The 20,081-nt window shown below is 43.6% G+C and overlaps 1 protein-coding gene across 3 annotated transcripts in view; it reads right to left on the reverse strand.

Moving 5' to 3' along the window:
* FANCI (FA complementation group I) overlaps positions 1–11,867 on the reverse strand; it is a 77,883-nt gene extending 66,016 nt beyond the window's left edge. Inside the window, exons 1-2 of one of the 3 annotated variants that reach the window (XM_045813028.2) lie at positions 11,759–11,867; positions 8,110–8,212 (exon numbers count right to left, since the gene is read on the reverse strand). In XM_045813028.2, the coding sequence (XP_045668984.2) occupies positions 8,110–8,193 (84 nt within the window). In that variant the 5' untranslated portion in view covers positions 8,194–8,212; positions 11,759–11,867. The other 2 variants (XM_045813026.2, XM_045813027.2) reach the window with 2 other exon arrangements.
* Positions 11,868–20,081: the final 8,214 nt, after the last annotated feature.

Genomic DNA, 20,081 nt, shown 5'->3' on the forward strand with positions numbered 1-20,081 from the left:
CAGTCCAAAATGTGAACAGTGCTAAGGCTGAGAAACCCCGACTCTTTTAAAACTTTTATTCTCATTTTATTTTAATTCCTTTTTTAACTTCTGTTTTTTTTTAAAAGATTTTATTTATTTGACAGAGAGAGAGAGGCAGTGAAAGAGGGAACACAAGCAAGGGGAGTGGGAGAGGGAGAAGCAGGCTTCCTGCTGAGCAGGGAGCCCAATGTGGGGCTCCATCCCAGGACCCTGGGATCACGCCCTGAGCTGAAGGCAGATGCTTAACCACTGAGCCACCCAGGCGCCCTTAACTTCTGTTTTTTAAATAATACATCACAAATTTCTAATTCATATTTGGCCTTTCAAAAGAAAGAGAAAAAAATTCTGTAGATTTTCCAACGTCATTTCTAAAATTTTGGGGTTTTTTTCCTGTTTCTTTAACTTAAATTCAATTAATTACCATGTAATATATTATTGGTTTCAGAGGTAGAGGTCAGTGATTCATTAATCTTATGTAATACCCAGTGCTCATTACATTATGTGCCCTCCTTAATGCCCATCACCCAATTTTTAAAAGTGCATTTTAAAACACAAAAGTAGACGAAATAAGATTATGTATCCTTGTTGTTTTGGAAGGCTTTAAAATTTTTCTTTTAATTGGTAGACTGAAACTATCAAGTTAATGGCACAGTCCAGATACAAACTTTTTTCCCAAATAGAACAGTCCTCATTTTGTAATTTCCTCATGATCACACTGTGTTTACACATTCCCGGTCAGAACACAGGTGATACTGTGTCCTTCTCATAGTATCACACCAGCATGTGATGTCCATCTATCCCTCACTGGTAATATTAATTCTGGTCACTCAGTCAGGTGTTTTGCTTGATTTTTCTACTTTATAATTACAACCAGGAGCAGTTTGTAGGGAGACACTTTGACCACACAAATATCCTGCTCCTCATCTAGTTTCCCCTTGCATAATGGAAAAGCCCAGCAACAACCACCATTACCAAGTCATCAAAATTAGTAGCACCAGAAATGACACAGACATCATGAGCCCAGTGATACAATATACTGAAAAAGGCAAGGCGCCGTTTCTGGGGTCCTTCTACCAGGAATGAATGACCTCAGTCCAATCATGAGACACACCAGACAGGCACCAACTGAGGGACATTCAGCAAAATAACTGATCAATACTCTTCAGGGTTATCAAGATCATGAGAAACAAGATAGACTGAGGAACTGTTGCAAACTGCAGAAGATTAGGGAAAAATAACAAGTGCAATGTACTATGCTGAGTGGGATTCTTGGGGGAAAAAATGACATCAGTGGAAAAACTGCCATTATAGAGTTTGAATAGGGTCTTTAGGTTTGCTAATGGTATTGTACCCATGTTAATTTCTCGATTCTTAAAATTCTGACTAAGGCTATGTAAGATGTTATGGGAGGGATACACAGACATTCTTTGTATTATTTTACAACTTTTCTGTAAGTCTAAAAGTAACTCAGAATAAAAAGAAAAAAAAAATCTCCCAGGATTTAGCATCCACCGGTTTCTTGCCTGATCCAACCTTCATCATGACAGCTGCAAAATGATGATTTTCTAACGCTAGCTCAGTAAGCAAGAGACCTTCCTTCTCTCCATTTAGTTATCAGTTTGGAGTCACAGATTAATTTTTCAGTGGCTTATAATTCATAACTGAACTTAATTATTTTGATGTTCTAATGGCCCCAGATGTAGGCGATGGAAGCCCCTCCGAGCTAGCTCACATGTCCTTGTGACAGGCCCTCATCATTTTTTCTTTACTTTCTGGCCTAGCAAGATGTTCCAGGCTCATCTCGTATCTACCATGTCCACTCTTGAAATCAACCATTTCTCCGAAAAGCCCTGGTTCCTTTTAGGGAGGAATGATTATTAGAGACCAAAGATCTAAGTCATGACTGTGCTTGTTACTACTGTGGCATTTTTGTTGCCACATCTTAGCTCTTTCAGCGAACAGAGCTAAAATAATATATATGCGTGTACGTGCAACTACATACAAATACACGTGTGTGGAGATATGCACACACATACACATATGGGAGAAGTCATTAAGTTCATATCAACACTTACATTTCTAATTTATCCCCAGAAGGTTCTTTCTTGCCTTCCTATATCCTGTATTTGTCCCTTCTGCCACAGTAAAAATGCTGACTCCCAAAGTCAATACATTTACTCATTTGCTGAACCCTGCAATACATCTACAGTCATTTCAGAATTGCTTTGCCCATATTACTACATTAAATAATCCTATTGAAAAAGTTCATGGTTTATTTGTATTTCTCCCTTCAATCCTCTGCCCAAGACTGAGGGCATATAGTCAAAACTTAGATTAATTCTTTTTTTCTCTCTACCCCTCCACCTTCAGTATGGTTATAGAATTCTTCAGGAGTTTCTTTCTTGTAAGGATACACAGATGTATGTATGCTTTATTGCCCTTCTTTCTTATATAAAAGGTGGAATAATACACATTTCTCATTTTGCCTTTTTAACTTAGTATCTCCTGGAAATCACTATCAGTACATAGTGAACTTCATTCTTTTTTTACAGATTCAAAGGACAACCCTGCGCATAATACAATTTCCTATTGTTGGAGGAAGATCTTTAGGGTATGCCTAGAAGTGGGATGAGTGGGTTGAGGGGAAAATGTATTTAAGTAGTTTTGTTAGACAGCATCAAATTCTAATCATGGTCTTACCATTTTTGCATTCCTACCAGCAATGTATGAGTGACTGTTTCCCCAGTCTCACCAAGAGTGTATAGACACGGTGTTCATTTTTTTTCTACTCTGACAAATAAGAAATAGTAGCTATTTCAATTTAATTTGTATTGCTCTTATGACTGGAGCATCTTTTCTTATGGTTACAGCCATTTTTATGTCTTTTTGTGATTATCCTCTTCATTCCTTTTGCTCTTTTTCTATGGGATTTTTGGCCTCCCCCATTCAATTATTATTATTTATGAATTAGGTATATTAATCCTTTATCTGTGGTACATTGCAAATACCTTCTCCCAATCTCATTTCTGTTTTGATTCTGCGTATGGTGTTTTTGGTCATGTAAATTTTACTTATATGTAGGTAAATTTATCAATCTTTCAGTGTAACTAGATTTTGAGTCCTAGAAAACCCTTCTCTCACTGAAATTAAAAAGAGGAATCTCAACCGTTTTCTTCTAATATTTCAATTTAATTTTTTAAAAAGATTTTGAAAGAGAGATCGCACACACAAGGGGGGACAGGGGGGGAGGGACAAGCAGACTCCCCACTGAGTACAGAGCCTGAAAGGGAGGGGGCAGGGCTTGATCCTAGGACCCTGAGATCATGACCTGAGGTGAAATCAGGTGCTTAACCAACTGAGTCACCCAGGCACCCTAGACTTTTTTTTTTTTTTTAAACATTTAGACCCGATTCATGCGGAGCTTATTCTTGAACAGAAAACGAAGAATAAATCTAATTTCATCTATTTTTTTCTAAATGGCTATCTAGTTGTCCCAACACCATTTATTAAATATAATCTTTGCCCCAATTATTTGGAATACCACTTTATCCTATACTAAATTTTACATGTAGTTGGGTCTATTTTGAGACTTTATTATTCCATTATCTGTTCTTCTCTTCATGTACCCATACCACACTGAATTAGAGAGGATTTTTGGTACATTCAGTAACTGGTAGGGCTGGTCCTTCCTCAGAGATCCATTTCAGTGTTTTCCTAGCTATTTTTGCCTATTTTTCTATATGAACGTTTCTACTATGTGTATGAAATGCTATTGATTTTTACATAATTCTATATTCTGCTACCTTGCTGACTTCTTGTTGTAGATGGTTTGATCACAGATTCTTTAGAGTTTTCCAAGTATACTAGTATGACATCTGCAAAGACAGATGGTTTTATATCTTTTCTTCTTATTCTTATGCCTTTCATTGTTTTCTCTAGTTTAACTGCATTGGCTAACAGACCAGGACAACATTAAATCACGGTGGAAAGAGTAGGCATGCTGCCTGGTTCCTGGTCTCAGTGGTCTCATTACCATGCCTCTAGGGTTTCCCATTAAGATGCTGACTTTAGGATTTATACATACATTTTACCATGTTAAGGAAATAGGCACCCACTCCTATTTTCTCAAAGAGTTTTTATCAGGAATGGGTGAATTTTGTCAGAGGCTTTCTTAACTTATGAAGATAATCAACAGGGTCTTTGGAGTAATATACTTCTTTTTTAAAAAAAGATTTTATTTATTTGACAGAGATAGAGACAGCCAGTGAGAGAGGGAACACAAGCAGGGGGAATGGGAGAGGAAGAAGCAGGCTCATAGCGGAGGAGCCTGATGTGGGGCTCGATCCCAGAACGCCGGGATCACGCCCTGAGCCAAAGGCAGACGCTTAACCGCTGTGCCACCCAGGCACCCCGAGTAATATACTTTCTAACACTGAACCAACTTTGTATTTCTGGCATAAACTCCACTTGGTCATGATATATTTTCATCTGGTATTGGAATCTGTTCCCTAGTATTTAAGATTTTTGCATCAATGTTCATAATTGAAAATACCCTTTGATTTTCTTTTTCTATGCTATCTTTAAGATTTTATTTATTTGTCAGAGAGAGAGAGCGAGCAGCAGGTGGAGGGAGAAGCAGGCTCCCCGCTGAACAAGGAGCCCGATAAGGGACTCGATCCCAGGACCCTGGGATCATGACCTGAGCCGAAGGCAGATGCCCAACCGATTGAGCCACCCAGGCGTCCTATATGCTATCTTTATCAGATTTAGGGTATCAATGTTATGCTTTATAAAAGCATCCAGAAGTTTTCCCTATGTAAATTTTTTTGTGTTATATATGCTGTCAAAAAATGCGGTAGCATTGAGACTGTCTATTTCTAATCTCTGATTTCTAAGAGTTTGGTAGAAGTCTCCTGTGAAATTATCTGGGCCTGGTGTTTCTGTGTGAATTAACTGCTCAACTCTTTTTCTTCTATGTAAATTGGTCTGGTTAAGGTTTCCATCTCAAATTGGATCAATTTTATTAAACTTTATGTTAATTATCCATTTCCTCTAGATTTTCAAATTTATTTGAATAAATGTATACAAAGTAGTCTTAGTATTTTTGACATTTTCTCTTTATTAATAGTTATTTCTGGGGCGCCTGGGTGGCTCAACTGGTTAAATGTCTGACTTCAGCTCAGGTCACGATCTCTCGGGGTCCTGGGATCAAGCCCCACCTTGGGCTCTGGGAGGAGTCTGCTTGTCCCTCTCCCTCTGCCCCTCCCCCTGCTCATGCTGTCTCTCAAATAAATAAAAATCTTTTAGAAAAAGGTTATTTCCCTCTTCTCATTCCTTATTTTGTATATTTGTGTTTACATTACTTTCTTGATTAGATAATAGTTTTATTTTTTTCAAAGAATCAAGATTTTGATGTATTAATTTGATCTACTGATTTTCTATTCTCTACTTGATTAGTTTCCACTTTTATTTTAGTTTCTTCTTTATGTCTTTCTTTTGTTTACTGCTTTCAAAAATTTAATTCATTTATTTCTTCTTAGTTGATTTAGGTGATTTTTAAAAGCATTCCACAGACTGATATGTAGTGTTCTCATTATTTTTTAGAAATCTTGTAATTTCGGTTAGTATATTCCTTTTTATCAAAAAGTTGTTTAGAAGGTATTTTATTTCCAGGTAGAAAAACCTTTTTGGGGTACCTGGATGGCTCAGTCAGTTAAGTGTCAGCTCTTGATTTTGGCTCAGATCATGATCTCAGGATTGGGGATCAAGCCCTGCATTGGGCTCCACACTACATGCGGAATCTACTTAAGATTCTGTCTCTCCCTCTGCCCCTCCTCTCTCTCTCTCTCTCTTGCTCTCTCTCAAACAAAACAAACCACCTTTTTATTTTTTATTTCATTTCTCATTTCTAGTTTTTACTGAGTTGTGATCAAAGAGGGTGTTTTATATATTTCTACCTTATGGGACCTATCAATATTTTCTTTGTGCTCTAGTTAGGACACATAATCAATTTTTGTGAACATTTTACATGTTTAGAAAAATATATATATACAACACACACACGTATATATTTCTTTAAAGATTTTTTTAAGTAATCTCTATGCTCATTGCGGGGGGTCAGACTCACAACCCCAAGATCAAGAGTTGCACACTTTACTGACTGAGTCAGCCAGGCACCCCAAAGATATATTCTCTTATTAAAGTATTCTCCACATATTTTAAATACTCTTCATATTTTCCATCTCTTTACAATCTTTGCTTTGTTTAGGTATCCTGAGGTCTGTATTCTACTTTCACTAATTTCCTCTTTAGCAGTGTTTAGTCTACTGTTAACTATCAAGGTTTTCATTTCTACAAGTTTTCTGATTGTTTTCCAAATCTATCCCTTCTTACTTTATGGATTCTACTTCTTCATTGACATATTTGAATATGTTAAAAAAATCACATTAAATATTTGTGTGAAATATAAAGTCCCTTTTAGATTCCTCTAGTCTCTCTAAATCTTCAAATGTGAATTTTCCCATTGCTAGATATGTCAGTCTGTCTTGTCACAGACTTCTTTATGTGTTTTATACTTTCTTATTTTAAGCACATCTTCTTTGGTTGGACATTTTATTACATAAACTGAATGTATATATTGTTGGAATACTTAAATTTGTAGAAGAGATAAAAAAATGACTAATACACTGGTCAACAGAACCAAGATACACAAAGATCTTGATGGAGTGAAATGAATTTAAAAAGATAATTAACAGATATAAATGTAAAATTTTGTATACGAGTCCTGAAAAGTAACTACAGAAATTCAGAGATGAAGGAAATAGCCTAATATCAACATGTGCAAAAATGGGGTTTTTGGTTGCTTGTAAAAGCAATGAGACAATAGAATGATATTGTGGCCAACAAGTTGATTCCGCATTAACGGAGAAATAAGAGACATGTTAGTCCATTTTACTCTAGTGGTAGAAAACATGTGCTCAATTTAAGGTATAAAACTTTTAAGGGAAATGTTAACAGAAATGTTCAGAAGACTGTCCATATTGGTGAAGGAACATTGCTAAATTTACTCAGTATCTATCAGATATTAGATGGTTTACATGCATTAACTCATCTCATCTTTACAAAAACCAAGCAAGAATCAGAGAAGTAATTCACAGCATCTATTTATATCGTGAATTTTGTTCTAGTTCTTAGTTTTACTTATAATCTTAAAGCCTCTTCACACTCCTTTTGGAAGCATATAAATTCTAAATATAAATTCTAAATGAATAACATTAATTAAAGCTGGTTTTAACCAAATCTTAAATGCCTATAGAAAGATTCCAGCTGAAACTCAGGCAATGGGCTGCTTCAAAAAGGTGCCACAAAAGCAATCCTGCGTAATTAAAAACAAACCAACCAACCAAAAACAGAGCCATAGCCCATCCCTACATCAATTCCCAATTAGTGTCACATATTAACAAAGATTACAAGCTAGATTATACTTAGCTTCAATGACCACAACACAAGCATGCAAAAATTCCTTTAAAAACCTAACACTCGAAGTCTTAACTTATTCAGACATATATACTAACGTTAAAGGTTAAATGTTAAGCAGGGATTCCTTTCCATGCAGGAATCTGAATAAGCTGAGATCACTTATGGAAAAAGGGAAGTATATCAGGAGAGTAAGAAGACTCAAGTAATAACTTAAAAATATTTTACTGCTTATAAATTTATCTTTTTTAAGGGAAAATATTAATAAAGGAGTGTCAATAAGCAAAATGCCTCACATCAGTAATTATAGTCTGGATATCATCTTCAAATAGGATTGTTTGAAGAACCTTAAAAGTACACTAATTTGTTTAGATACATACAGTTGCATAAATGTTTAAATATTATATAGTTGTAGACAAACATTGTCTATTTCTTGTCTACTTCTCTTCCTCTCCCCCATTTCTTTACATCTGAGTTATTATCAAATAAATCCTTGTCTCCTAAGGAGAGTGGAGGTAGATGAAGTGGCAGAATAATTTTTCTAACATGTCCTTGGAATTTGTCATCATGCTTAACATTTGGTTTTAGCAGAACATGCTTCCTAATACTCACATCATCTTCTTTCAGGGTTTGAAGAAATTCCTGCAGTCTATCTGCTGTTTTTTCTGCTGCTAGAGATATTATTTTCTGGTCCATTGTTGCACATACCAGGGAACTGTAAGGGAAAGAGTCAGAGCTGGATGAAACTTTCAGAAGTAAACAAGCTTGATTATTTTCTTTCCCTGTTAACTATTTCATACATATTATAGACGAGGTACACAGTAGGCACTCATTAGTATAAGTAGGTGATTCTTATCCAAAATAATCTGGAGAATTTCCTGGAATTTCCATATTAGAAACTCGTATTCTTTTTTTTTTTTTTAAAGATTTTATTTATTTATTTGACAGAGAAAGAGACAGGTAGCAAGACAGGGAACACAAGCAGGGGGAGTGGGAGAGGAAGAGCAGGCTCCCAGCAGAGGAGCCTGATGCGGGGATAGATCCCAGAACGCCGGGATCACGCCCTGAGCCGAAGGCAGACGCTTTACCGCTGTGCCACCCAGGCGCCCCTAGAAACTTGTATTCTAAGCAAGCAGTTTCAAAAGTTTTGCCCACATTTTTATGTATTTTTTTAACATCTACGTAGCACACTGCCTAGAACAAAGCTGCCACATAATAGTATATCAAATAATTATAAACATATACACAAGAACATGTATTATAAACTTAAAATATTTGATAAATAAATCAGCAACACTGTAAATGCAAAGTGCCAATTAAATGGTATAAAAATGGCTCTGCCTGGGTGGCTCAGTTGGTTAAGCTCAGGTCAAGATTCCAGGGTCCTGAGATGAAGCCCTGCATCAGCTCCTTGCTCAGCGGGGAGTCTGCTTCTCCCTCTGCCCCTCCCCCCACCGCTTGCGCTCATGCGCTCTTTAAAAAATGAACATTTTGGGGGTGCCTGGGTGGCACAGCGGTTAAGCGTCTGCCTTCGGCTCAGGGCGTGATCCCGGCGTTCTGGGATCGAGCCCCACATCAGGCTCTTCTGCTGTGAGCCTGCTTCTTCCTCTCCCACTCCCCCTGCTTGTGTTCCCTCTCTCGCTGGCTGTCTCTATCTCTGTCGAATAAATAAATAAAATCTTTTAAAAAAGAATAAAATAATAAAAAATAAATAAAAAATGAACATTTTTAAAAAATGGTATAAAAACAAATGAGAAGCTAACAAGACTAATTAAATAAATGTGTGCCCAGAGGTCAAGAAGGCTTCCCAGCAGAGGGCTTGAATTGGAACTTAGAGATTAAATTCAGATAAAATAACCAGATGGGATGCTTTATACACTACTGGGAAGGAGAATGTTATGAACAAAGGCTTTCATATGAGAATTTGAAAAACCTGTTTAGGGAAAATGAGGGACAGAGGTACGAAGTTCAAGGAGGGGAGCAATGAGTATGAAGGCTAGAAAGATAGGCTGGGAATAAACTGTGCAAGATTTTTTTTTTTTTTTTTTTTTAAGATTTTAAGTAATCTCTACGCGCAAGGTGGGGCTCGAACTCACAATCCCAAGATCAAGCGTCGCATGCTCTACCAACTGATCCAGCCAGGTGCCCCTAAACTGTGCCAGATCTTAAATGCCAGATTAAGGGATTTAGACTTTATTCTGTAAATAACAACCAAAATTTTTGGATCAAAAGAAAATCTGCCTGATTCAGATTCTGCCTGTTTCAAACTAAACAAGTGTTTGAGCAAACGATCTGGCAGCGACACCTAGATTAAAGTGGGGAGAGAGTAAGGACAAAGAGCAGAGACTAGAAAGTTATGGAGGGCTATTTTAGTGATGGACACACAGGTCTGTGTTAGGGTGGTGACTCTGGGGTGTGGAAAGGAAGAGATGAAACGCAAGACTACTGGGAGGCAGGATCGAGTGAGCAGCTATGGGAGTATTACTGGAAGGGAAATGTAGACTAGTGCAAAGACCACCTGCTCCCCCTCCTGTATTTCTTCTTGTTTCCCATCCCCATAAAATGTACCATCCTCCACTCAGCTACTGAAACCAGAAGCTTGGACAACATTCTTAATAATTTCACCTTCATCCTTCACATCCAGTGCAAGTCCTGGCAACGTCACCCCTAAACATCTCTCAAATCTACTTCTCAGATCCACTACTGCCACATCACTCCACAGCCACCACCATCTCTCACCTGAACTACTACAAAAGCTTTCTAACTTGTCCCCAGGCAGCAACTAATCTTTTTGAAACACAAACCAGATTACCCGTCTTACACTCCTTCCACCTTCATCCTCACCTTTGGAGCCTTCCCCCTGCTCTGTCAGTCCAATATCCAGAAGTCAGGATAAAAAATTCCTGCAGGGTCTGGCCTGCACCGAAATCCCCTTCATCAGTATATACTCCGGCCACAGTGAATTGCTTTCAGTCCTTCCAACCCCCAAGTTCTCCTACCACAGGCTCTTACACTTGACTTTTAGTCTGGAATTTCTATACATACCCCTCCTTTCATCCCCTGCCCCCCAATCTTTTAATTCCTACAAGCACTTCAGATCTCAGCTCAATCTACTTCCCCAGGAGCTCAGCTTAGGTTAAACACTCCCCTATTTTTTATTTATTTAGAAAGAAAGAGAGCGAGCGAGCAGGGGGAGAGGGAGTATCTCAAGCTGACCATCCGCTGAGCCCTACCGGGGCTCCATCTTATGACCCCGAGATCATGACCTGAGCAGAAACAGACTGAGCCACGCAGGCGCCCCTAAATACTCCCCTATTATACACTTTCGAGGCAACAGTAATTTCTCTTACCGTCACTACACCTTTAACAGGACATTTGTAATTACTAGATTAAGGACTGTTTCTTCCACTTGACTAAAACTCCATGAGGACGGGGCGAGGGGATGGGGGGCGGCATGTCTGGTTTTGTTTACCCACCGAACCTCCAGTACTTAATCACAGTACCTCCCTTGTAATAGGTGCCCAATAACTACTTGCTGAAAAAATGTAATGTAGGGAGTGTAAGACTCCCTACAATGAATGGCAAGCCCCTGGGCCTAGCCCTTTACATTCATTACCAGCTCCAGACCCCAAGATCCCATGCTCTTAATTACTACCCCCACCCTCGTCAAGGCCTGGGCGGGGGGGGGGGGGCAGAGAAAATGCACAAAGGGGATACTGACCACGAGAGACGTGCAGCCAGAAGCGGAACACGCTGAAATCTATCTCACTAGGTGCATTTGCTAAATTCGGCCGAAAAACCAGAGACGAAGAACTACCAGGTGAGTGCGAGGCGCGCAGCACCTCCTTCGTCCAGAGGCTCTGAGAATAGCACGGCTCCGGGACTGGAAACGCCCGGGTTTTGGTGCCGGGGCTCCCCCGAGAGCAACACGTAAACACAAACTTGGAAGCGCGGCGGCTAGCGAGGCGGGCCGTGACCGGGCCAGACGTGAAACGGGATTAGATATCTCAGACGCAGGAGCTGAACCCTGACGGAGAGAAGACTCTACCAGGAGGGCGGAGAGTGTAGCCCGCGCGGGAGGACGGAGCTGCGGAAACCCAAGGACGCGGCGGCAGACAGGCCAGTGAAGACACCAGAACGCCAGCTCGCAACAGCAGTCCTCCCAGACCCGCTCCCTCCCTCTGGCGCTGAGTCCGTGCGCCGGTCAGCAAGCGAACCCGCTCCCCACCGTTACCTCGGTCTCACCGCCGCAACAACTTACAAAAAGCCCGCTCAACCGCACGCCGCCGCACTTCCGTCACGGGACACGACAGGCCCCGCCCCCGCGGCTTACTTCCGCTGTCCGGGCGCACGCGCATGGGGTGTACCATTAAGGCAGAGCGGCCGGGAGTCCTCGGACGTTTCCACTCCTATCACGGGGAGGCGCCGCAGGTGGACTCGCATTCGGGACCGCAGAGAGCATGCGCAGTGTTGCCTGAATGTCCCTGGAGCGTGGTGTCGACTCATTAACACCAATCGGTTCCTGTTAGGGAAAGAGTGAGCGCGAGATGGGCAGGATCAAGGGAACTACAGGTCTTTGCATTGGAAGCACCTGCAAGGCAGATGAAGGTGTCCCACTCCTCGTGCTAGGGGAGGTGCCACTAACCCCCAAGATGTAAGTCCCATCGGGCCAGGGAGCTTTTTGTTCCCCCCCCCCTGCAAAACCTCAGCATTTAGCGCGTAGCCTGGCAAAGCAGTAAAGGCTCAGTAAATGTTAATTGCACAACCGACAGTAGAGCAAAGAGCAATGGGGGGGGGGGGGGGGACAGATCTAGAATCTTATTTTAGGTTGAAGGAACAGCTTGGGCAAAGGGCCTGAGAGCAACAAGCAAGCAAACAAGCCCTTGATTAGTTCAGGAGGTGAAGGTACTTGGGGTTGGGGTGAGAAAGCAGGGTCTGGGAAGTCCTTTTCACCTCAGGGGTTGTGTGGAACAGCTGAAGTGGAAGGACGTGACTGCATTCACACTGTAGAAAAATCTCTCTAGCAGATGAGTGCCGCAGAGATGGGGGTGGGGAGGACTGAAGGCAGGACCCTTTAGAGGCTATAAGTTGCCCTGGAAATAGGTTTTTAAGTGGGGTCAGGCGGAAAGGAGTGGACTGCATGTGAAAGAGATTAGGAAGTCCAGTGCACCGGCTTGGGGGGGATGGGGGAGGAGCTGAGGAATATCCAGGCTTGAGTGACAGGCGGGGGTGGATTGAGACTGCCAGAGAACTGACACAGAGAGAGCAAGGAAAGGTGCAGGTTTTGGGGAGGGGGTGATGAGGAGGCCTTCATGTGAAGGAATGCTAAGATCAGAGGCATTCAGTGTGGAGCCTGACCCCCCCCCCCCACACACACACCCAGTCCCCAGGGGTGGGATGGGTCTACTTGGCCAGTATTGGAAGGAACAACTGCTACAATAGAGGGATACCTCTCAGCTGTCCAGGCCTGCTCCTTGCTTATGACCCTTCCTAAGCAACTTTCACTTCTCTCGTTTCTGGCCCAATATTGAGCTGCGATACCTGGCTAAAACACAGCAGCTGAGTTGGAAGATGATTCCTGAAAGGAATCCTTTAGCTTGCCAAGGTCACAGATGACTTTATCTCATCTTCTCCCCACAAAGCCTCCCTTCTAGGCTGCTTATGGGACTGGGCCGTACAGCCACAAATTTGTGTGGTTGTGTGGGGCAACAGGCTCATTTGCCGTTTTGAGCCGCCAGCTGTGCATTCCAGGTGCACTTACTTAACTGCCCATGTGCGTGACTACTCAGTGGCATTGACAGCTCACCGTCTTTCCTCCCCCTTGTTGCGTGAATGTATCGTCTGTGTTTTCCACTAGCACTAATGGGTGTTACACACGCAAAGGAAAAGAACAGACTCAAATGAATAACCAGTGTTTCCCACCCTGGGGCACGCTTCCTTACTAAGCAACAAATCTCATTCATCTGCTTCAACCAACTAGATTCCTACCCTGGGCAGCTGGTGATACATTGACTTTAGAAGCAAAGCCAATTAAAAACAGGTTTGCAATAGTGGAACTAAATGTTCTTCAGAACTTGTCAGCAGTTGCCATTTGTGTGATAACATTATAACTACTGATATTTGCAAAAGTCCAGAGAAAAAGGACAAATGGAGGCCCTTTCCATTCAGGATACTGGGTCCTGCAGTGTGAGGGGCTTCATATGTCTGCCTGAAGATCCACACCATGCCTCCGCCCTAGAGCTGCCGTTGGCTACCCTTTGGGCCTACGGTTGTGCACACCAGCAGGCTTACCCTGGAGAAGGTGGACCTAGGAAGGGGCCTCTATAGGCCAAGGAGCGAGTTTGGGGATGTTTGGGAAGGTACCCAGAGCTTGGTCTGAAGGAAGTCATGGTGGTTACACCCTCTAGGTTTCTTGATCTGCTCAGCACCTAGGAAGGGGGCTAATAAGGCAGCCACCCAGCCCAAGAGCTCCAGTTGCCTGGGTTTAAGGGCGACATTGTTTAAGAGAATAATCAAGGTAACACGTAGCAAAAGCCTAGCACTTAGAAACGCTTCATAGCGTTATTTCCCTCCAGCAATCCCACATTTGGGTCTATATACAGAAGAATTGAACTCAGGGCCTCAAACACAATATTTGTACACCCATGTTCACAACAGCATTGTTCACAGTAGCCAAAAGGGGGGAACAGCCCAAATCTTCAGGACAATGAATGGATACACAGAATGTGGTATATCCAGACAAAGGAATATCTTCAGCCTTTAAAAGACAGGAAACGCTGTCACTTACTACAACGTGGGTGAACCCAAAGGACATTCCGCTAAGTGAAATCAGCCTGTCACAAAAAGACAAGTACTGTATGATTCCATTCACAGGAGGTATCAAAAGGAGTGAAATTCATAGAAACACAATTAGCATCATGCTTGACCAGGGTCTGGGGAGGAGAAAAAAAAATAGGGAATTACTGTTTAATAGATACGGAATTTCCGTTTTGCAAGATTAACAAGTTCTGGAGATCTGTTTCACAATAATACGAATACTTAGCACTCTTGAAAATGGTTACATAATTAGCCAAAAGAAAAGAAAAGGACACTATTATCTGGGCAGCTCATAGGATTGTTAAGGAGGACCAGCCTGAGTCTGCCCTCAAGAAATTCCAGCTTGCTAGGGTTTGAGGTAGAGGTTTAACAGCTTACTGTGTGTACCCCCAGTGCCTAGAAAAGTGACACACAGGGTACTTCATAACTATTTATTAAATGGGTACAAAATCATGAACTCATCCTTAGAAAAACATGGTTTTAAATTATCTCAATGGAATGTTACATTTCAAACCCAAAATTTTGGCTTAAAAATATATTACTACTTTTAAAGCTTCTTGTGAATTTGCAATCATTTGAAGATTAAAAGCTCAAAACAGAGGCACCTGGGCAGGACACCCGGTTGAGCATCCCGCTCTTGGTTTTGGCTCAGGTCCTGATCTCGGGGTCATGAGATCGAGCCCTGTGATGGGCTCCACACTCAGGGGGGGAATCTACTTGGGACACTCTCTCCTTTTAGCTCTGCCCCTCCCTTTCTCTCTCAAATAGACCAATAAATCTTAAAAAAAAAAAAGAAAGAAAAGAAAAGAAAAGAAAAAGTTCAAAACAACAACAAACAAAAATGTTAGTTCCCTTCTCCTACTCAGTCTCTCTTTTTCTCAAGAGTCCTGGAAGATGGGGTGGGGGGTGGACAGTAATCCTTAAAAACTGGCCCCTCACAATTGGTGATATTTGATTAAGGCTTGTAGATTATCATAGTACACTGTATATTAACTAACGAATTTAAATAAAGGTTTGCAGATTATCCAATTGTATTATATCAACTTACCTTTTGTGATTTAGGTCATCGTACTGTGGTTCATTATGAGAATGTCCCTGTTTGGTTTTTTGTGGGGTTTTTGGTGGTGGGGGGAATACATCCTGTCTGTTTTTCCTCGTGTTGTTGAACCTTACCTAACCTAAAATAACCTTTGAGCAAGCATACCGATAGATTTTATTTATCCTCATTGCTCTCACCTCTGGTGCTGCCCACTCCCCCGCTGTCACAGGGCAGACCCTTCTCTGGGGCAGGAGCATGGCTCCATGTCACCTGCTGCTTTTTAGCCTTGTGGGGCAGCCCATGCTGCCCATGAGAGTCAGCGCACTCTCATTCCCACCGTGTAACTGTAAGGAAGGTACAGAATGTCCCTCCACCCGGGTTTTCCCATTTTCCAAAGGAGGGATGGAAGCCAGGGCAATCCTTAGGGTCCTTCCCCGCCAGGACAATTATTACTGGCCAAAAGGGAATGGCAGTAACCAGACTCTTGCCCCCAGGAAAGTGAGGTGGTGTCACCTTCCCCAGAAGCTAGGGGGCAGGTGTGACTTTCCTGAGCAGTCACACCTGTGTCGTTCTCACTTCTGGAGGAGGGAGCACCGCTTGTGTGTTGCATGGTAAGAGGGCTTTAGAGTGACCAGGACCCCACTCCCTACTGACTATGAGGCTTTGCGCAGGGCCTCCCACCTCTCTGACTCTCAGCTCCCTATTCCGTCAAAAAGGGGAAGATCCCTGGGGCGCCTGCGTGGCTCAGTCGTTAAGCGTCTGCCTTCAGCTCAGGTCATGATCCCAGGGTCCTGGGAACGAGCCCCGCATCGGGCTCCCTGCTTGGCGGGAAGCCTGCTTCTCCTTCTCCCACTCCCCCTGCTTGTGTTCCCTCTCTCGCTGCCTCTCTCTCTGTCAAATAAATAAATAAAATCTTTAAAAAAAAAAAAACCCAAAAAACAAAAACAAAAAAACAAAAAGGGGAAGATCCTCTCTACCTCACATCTGGAAGGACTGGATGAGATACTCAGGTAAGGTCCCTGTCACAGTCCAAAATGGGGGCACAGCCAATCCGAGTCCCCTCCCTGCCCGCCTCCAGCCTGGGAGAGGAAGCCGGGGAGCCCACGGTTGTCTGCCAGCAGGGCCAGCACAGGTGTCTGGGCCAATGAGGGCAGCATCTCCCCTCACACAAGGGCACTATTGTTCAGCACAGAAGCTAGACAGGAACGTGACTCTTGGGGGTGGGGGGGGGTGGGGGGAGGGCAGGGCAGAGGCAGGGCTGTGAGCAGAAAATAATGCCATGGGCAGCTCTGCTCCCTGAAAAGGGCCTCGTGGCCTGCTAACATCCTGAAAAGCTCTGTGTCGACCCCTCTTGCCTGGGTCTTCAACCCGCAAGTGTTCTTGGTGCACTGGAGTGTCCTTCGCGGTGCCCTCTATCAGCGGGCTCTGACTGAGGCTGTGCTGGGCCTTCCGTCCTTCCTTCTGGAAGGGGAGCCAGAGCGCTCACCCACCCACCCTCATCTCCCACGAAGCTCACGCTCTGGGAAGTACCTGGGGAAAAGTCCCAAATCACATCTACGTTAGTCTGCTAAAGCCACCAACAGAGTACTATAGACTGAGTGACTTACACAACAGAAATGTATTTTCTCACAATTCTGGAGACTTCCGAGATCAAGGCATCGGCAGGACTGGTTTCTCCCGAGGCCTCTCCCCTTGGCCCGTAAATGGCTGTCTTCTCCCTGTGTCTTCCCATCGTCTTCCCTCTGTAACTGTCCATGTCTAAATTTCTTCTTCACATAAGGACACCAGTCATAGTAGATTAGGACCTACCCTGGTGGCCGCATTTTACCTTACTTACCCTTTAAAGACCTTATCTCCAAATACAGTCACATTCTGAGGGGGGATAATACTTCCCGTATGTGAATTTGGGAGAACACAATTCATCCTGTAACACCATTTTACGGGTGTCCAGCATGGATGTCCTCTGAGAGCAATAGTGGCCTGATTCCCCCTCCCTCCCCTGTCCTCCTTTCTCCACTTCCTGCACCCCCACCCACGCCACCATTGGCCTGCCCCAAAGAGGAAGAGGATGGTGGCAAGAATAATCCTCAGTCTACTTCTCTACCAAGCCTCAGCGCTGGTGGATCGTGAGAGGTCAGGCAAGGTTGTGTGCTGGGCACAGGCAGGAAGGGAAGAGGGCCAGAAACTCTAGGGCAGTGGTTTTCAAACTTTTCTGTGCATAGGAATCACTGGGGGCCGGGGGGGTCCTTGTTAACCTGCAGATTCTGAGTCAGCCTGTCTGGGGAAGAGCCTAAGACTCTGCATTTCTAACAGGCTCTCAGATGATGCAGATGTTCTCGGTCTACAGGCCACACTCCAAGGAGTAGCAAGGTCTAGACTAGCACTGTCCATTAGAGATACAATGGGAGCCATTAAAATTAAATTAAAATTAGAAAATTTTAACCAAAAAAAAAAAAAAAGGAAAAAGAAACAAGTGAAATTAACTCATATATTTTCAACCTGATATAATCCAAAGTACTACCACTTCGGAACACCAAGTCATGTAAAAATCCTTAATAAGCAATTTTATGCTGGGGCACCTGGGTGGCTGAGTCGGTTAAGCATCTGACTCTTGATTTCAGCTCAGGTCATGATACGGTGGTCTTGAGGTCAAGCCTCTTGTCGGGCTCCATGCTCAGCAGGGAGAGTCAGCTTGAGATTCTCGCTCCCTCTCCCTCTGCCCCTCCCCCTGCTCATGCACACGTGTTCTCTCTCGCTCTCTCTCTCTAAAATAAATAAATAAAAATATTTAATTAAAAAAGAAGAAATTTTATGCTCTTTTTTGTACTCAAGTCTTCAAAATACAGTAGGTATTTTATGTTTCCGGCACATCTCACATTGGACTCCAAATACTTGATCGCAGAATTTACAGTTGAAAAAGTAGGATCACGCACTAAGTTATTCCAAACATACGTCACAGTTTTCCAATAACTGAATCTAGTGCCAACTTTTCAATTTAAAGTTAAGTTTGTTGGGGCGCCTGGGTGGCACAGCGGTTAAGCGTCTGCCTTCGGCTCAGGGCGTGATCCCGGCGTTGTGGGATCGAGCCCCACATCAGGCTCCTCCGCTATGAGTCTGCTTCTTCCTCTCCTATTCCCCCTGCTTGTGTTCCCTCTCTCGCTGGCTGTCTCTATCTCTGTCAAATAAATAAATAAAATCTTAAAAAAAAAATAAAAAATAAAGTTAAGTTTGTTAAAGTTACAATTCAGTTCTTTGGTGCCATTATTCCCATTTCAGGTGCTAAAAAGCTACGTGGGGCTAGCGGCTTCTGTATTGGACAGTGCGGGACGAGACCCCCAGGGAGCAGAATGATAGAACTGAGGGGTTCTCCAGCTCCAGGGAGGACTTGGGAGGAAACAAAGTCAGACAGCAGCCTGAGCAGGAGCCCAGGGGAGGGGCTGTCAGAAGGAAAGAGATTAAGGTTACTTAGCTGCACCCCAAGATCCAAGCCCAGGCATTGCAGTTTGCTCTAGAGGAAGGGATATAAAGAGACAAGTGGAGGTCAGGCACTGCTCCCACGGACTGCCCTTCCGTGACACTCTCATAAGCCCCAGGATGTCTGGAGAGGGCATAGGAAGGTGAAGGGCTCCCAAACCTACCCGAATAGGAATGGGTTGAGAACCAAGAGCTATTTCTGGGGAAAGCCGAAAAGCATTTCTGGGGATGGATTCTGGAGAATGTCCTGTGCACAGGACCCTGTCCCAGACACCTCCAGGAGGCAAAATCAGGACTGAGGGTGACATTATAGAAGGCTGTTCGGGGGTCAGACCAAGGATGAGTTTTAAAATAAGGAGGATCGCTCAGCAGTAAAAACAGGGAGCTCCCTGCCCTTGGAATCCCAGGGAAAGAATATTCTAAAGAAATCATCCCGTGCTCCCCCCTCCACCGCCCCCTCAGCAGTGAAATACCAAAGCAGAGACTGGGAAGCCACCTGCCGAGGGACAGCAGGGGGATTTCTTGTCTTACAGAGGGTTGGATAATGTGGGTCCCTCCACCCAGATGTGTACTGACTGTGTATTTGGAGTAACTGCCAGCATTTACTGCTCATTGACATTTACTAAGTGTCGGGCACTGAGCTAAGCACTTTCATCCTCACTAAAGCCACGAGCCTGTCCTCTAGTTATCCCAACTTCTCGGAGGAGGACACTGAATCGGAGTGGTGAAGTTAATTCTCACAGCTAGGAGATGCTGGAGTAGGATTTCAAAGTGGGCAGCCTCATTCCAAAGCAGGCTCCTACCACTCGGCCATACTGCCTAGAAGGCGGCTCAGCCTGTCTTGCCCTCTTCCCGCTCTGCCTTAACCAACGGGCCCGCTCACTGCGGAGGTGACATCTGCCACACCCACGGGAGAGTGACAGGCCTGGATCTGTCACGCCTGCCACTGCATCCACAATCACATTTAAAATTTCCCTCCATCTCTTGCAGGTCTTACTCTGGGATGTGCTTTCTCAGAACCCCCTGCAATGAGAGAGAGAGCAAGGAGGAGGGAATGGGGCTGGCCCTGATCCCACCCCCACTGCCCAGCTTCCACATGGCTGAGCAGGAACTCGGGAGCAGAAGCACACAAAAGAGGGCTTTGAGGTGGCTGCAGCCAGGCCCAGGCCAATCCCCTCTCCCCCCTGGTGCTTCACTTGCCCCAATCTGGGCCTCCCTGTAAGCCTGATTTAACGGAAATTGTGGGCCTTGAGAA

The sequence above is a fragment of the Ursus americanus genome, chromosome 28, assembly GCF_024610735.1.
Source record: "Ursus americanus isolate L20-20 chromosome 28, mUrsAme1.1.p, whole genome shotgun sequence".
NCBI classification, from domain to species: Eukaryota; Metazoa; Chordata; class Mammalia; order Carnivora; family Ursidae; genus Ursus; species Ursus americanus.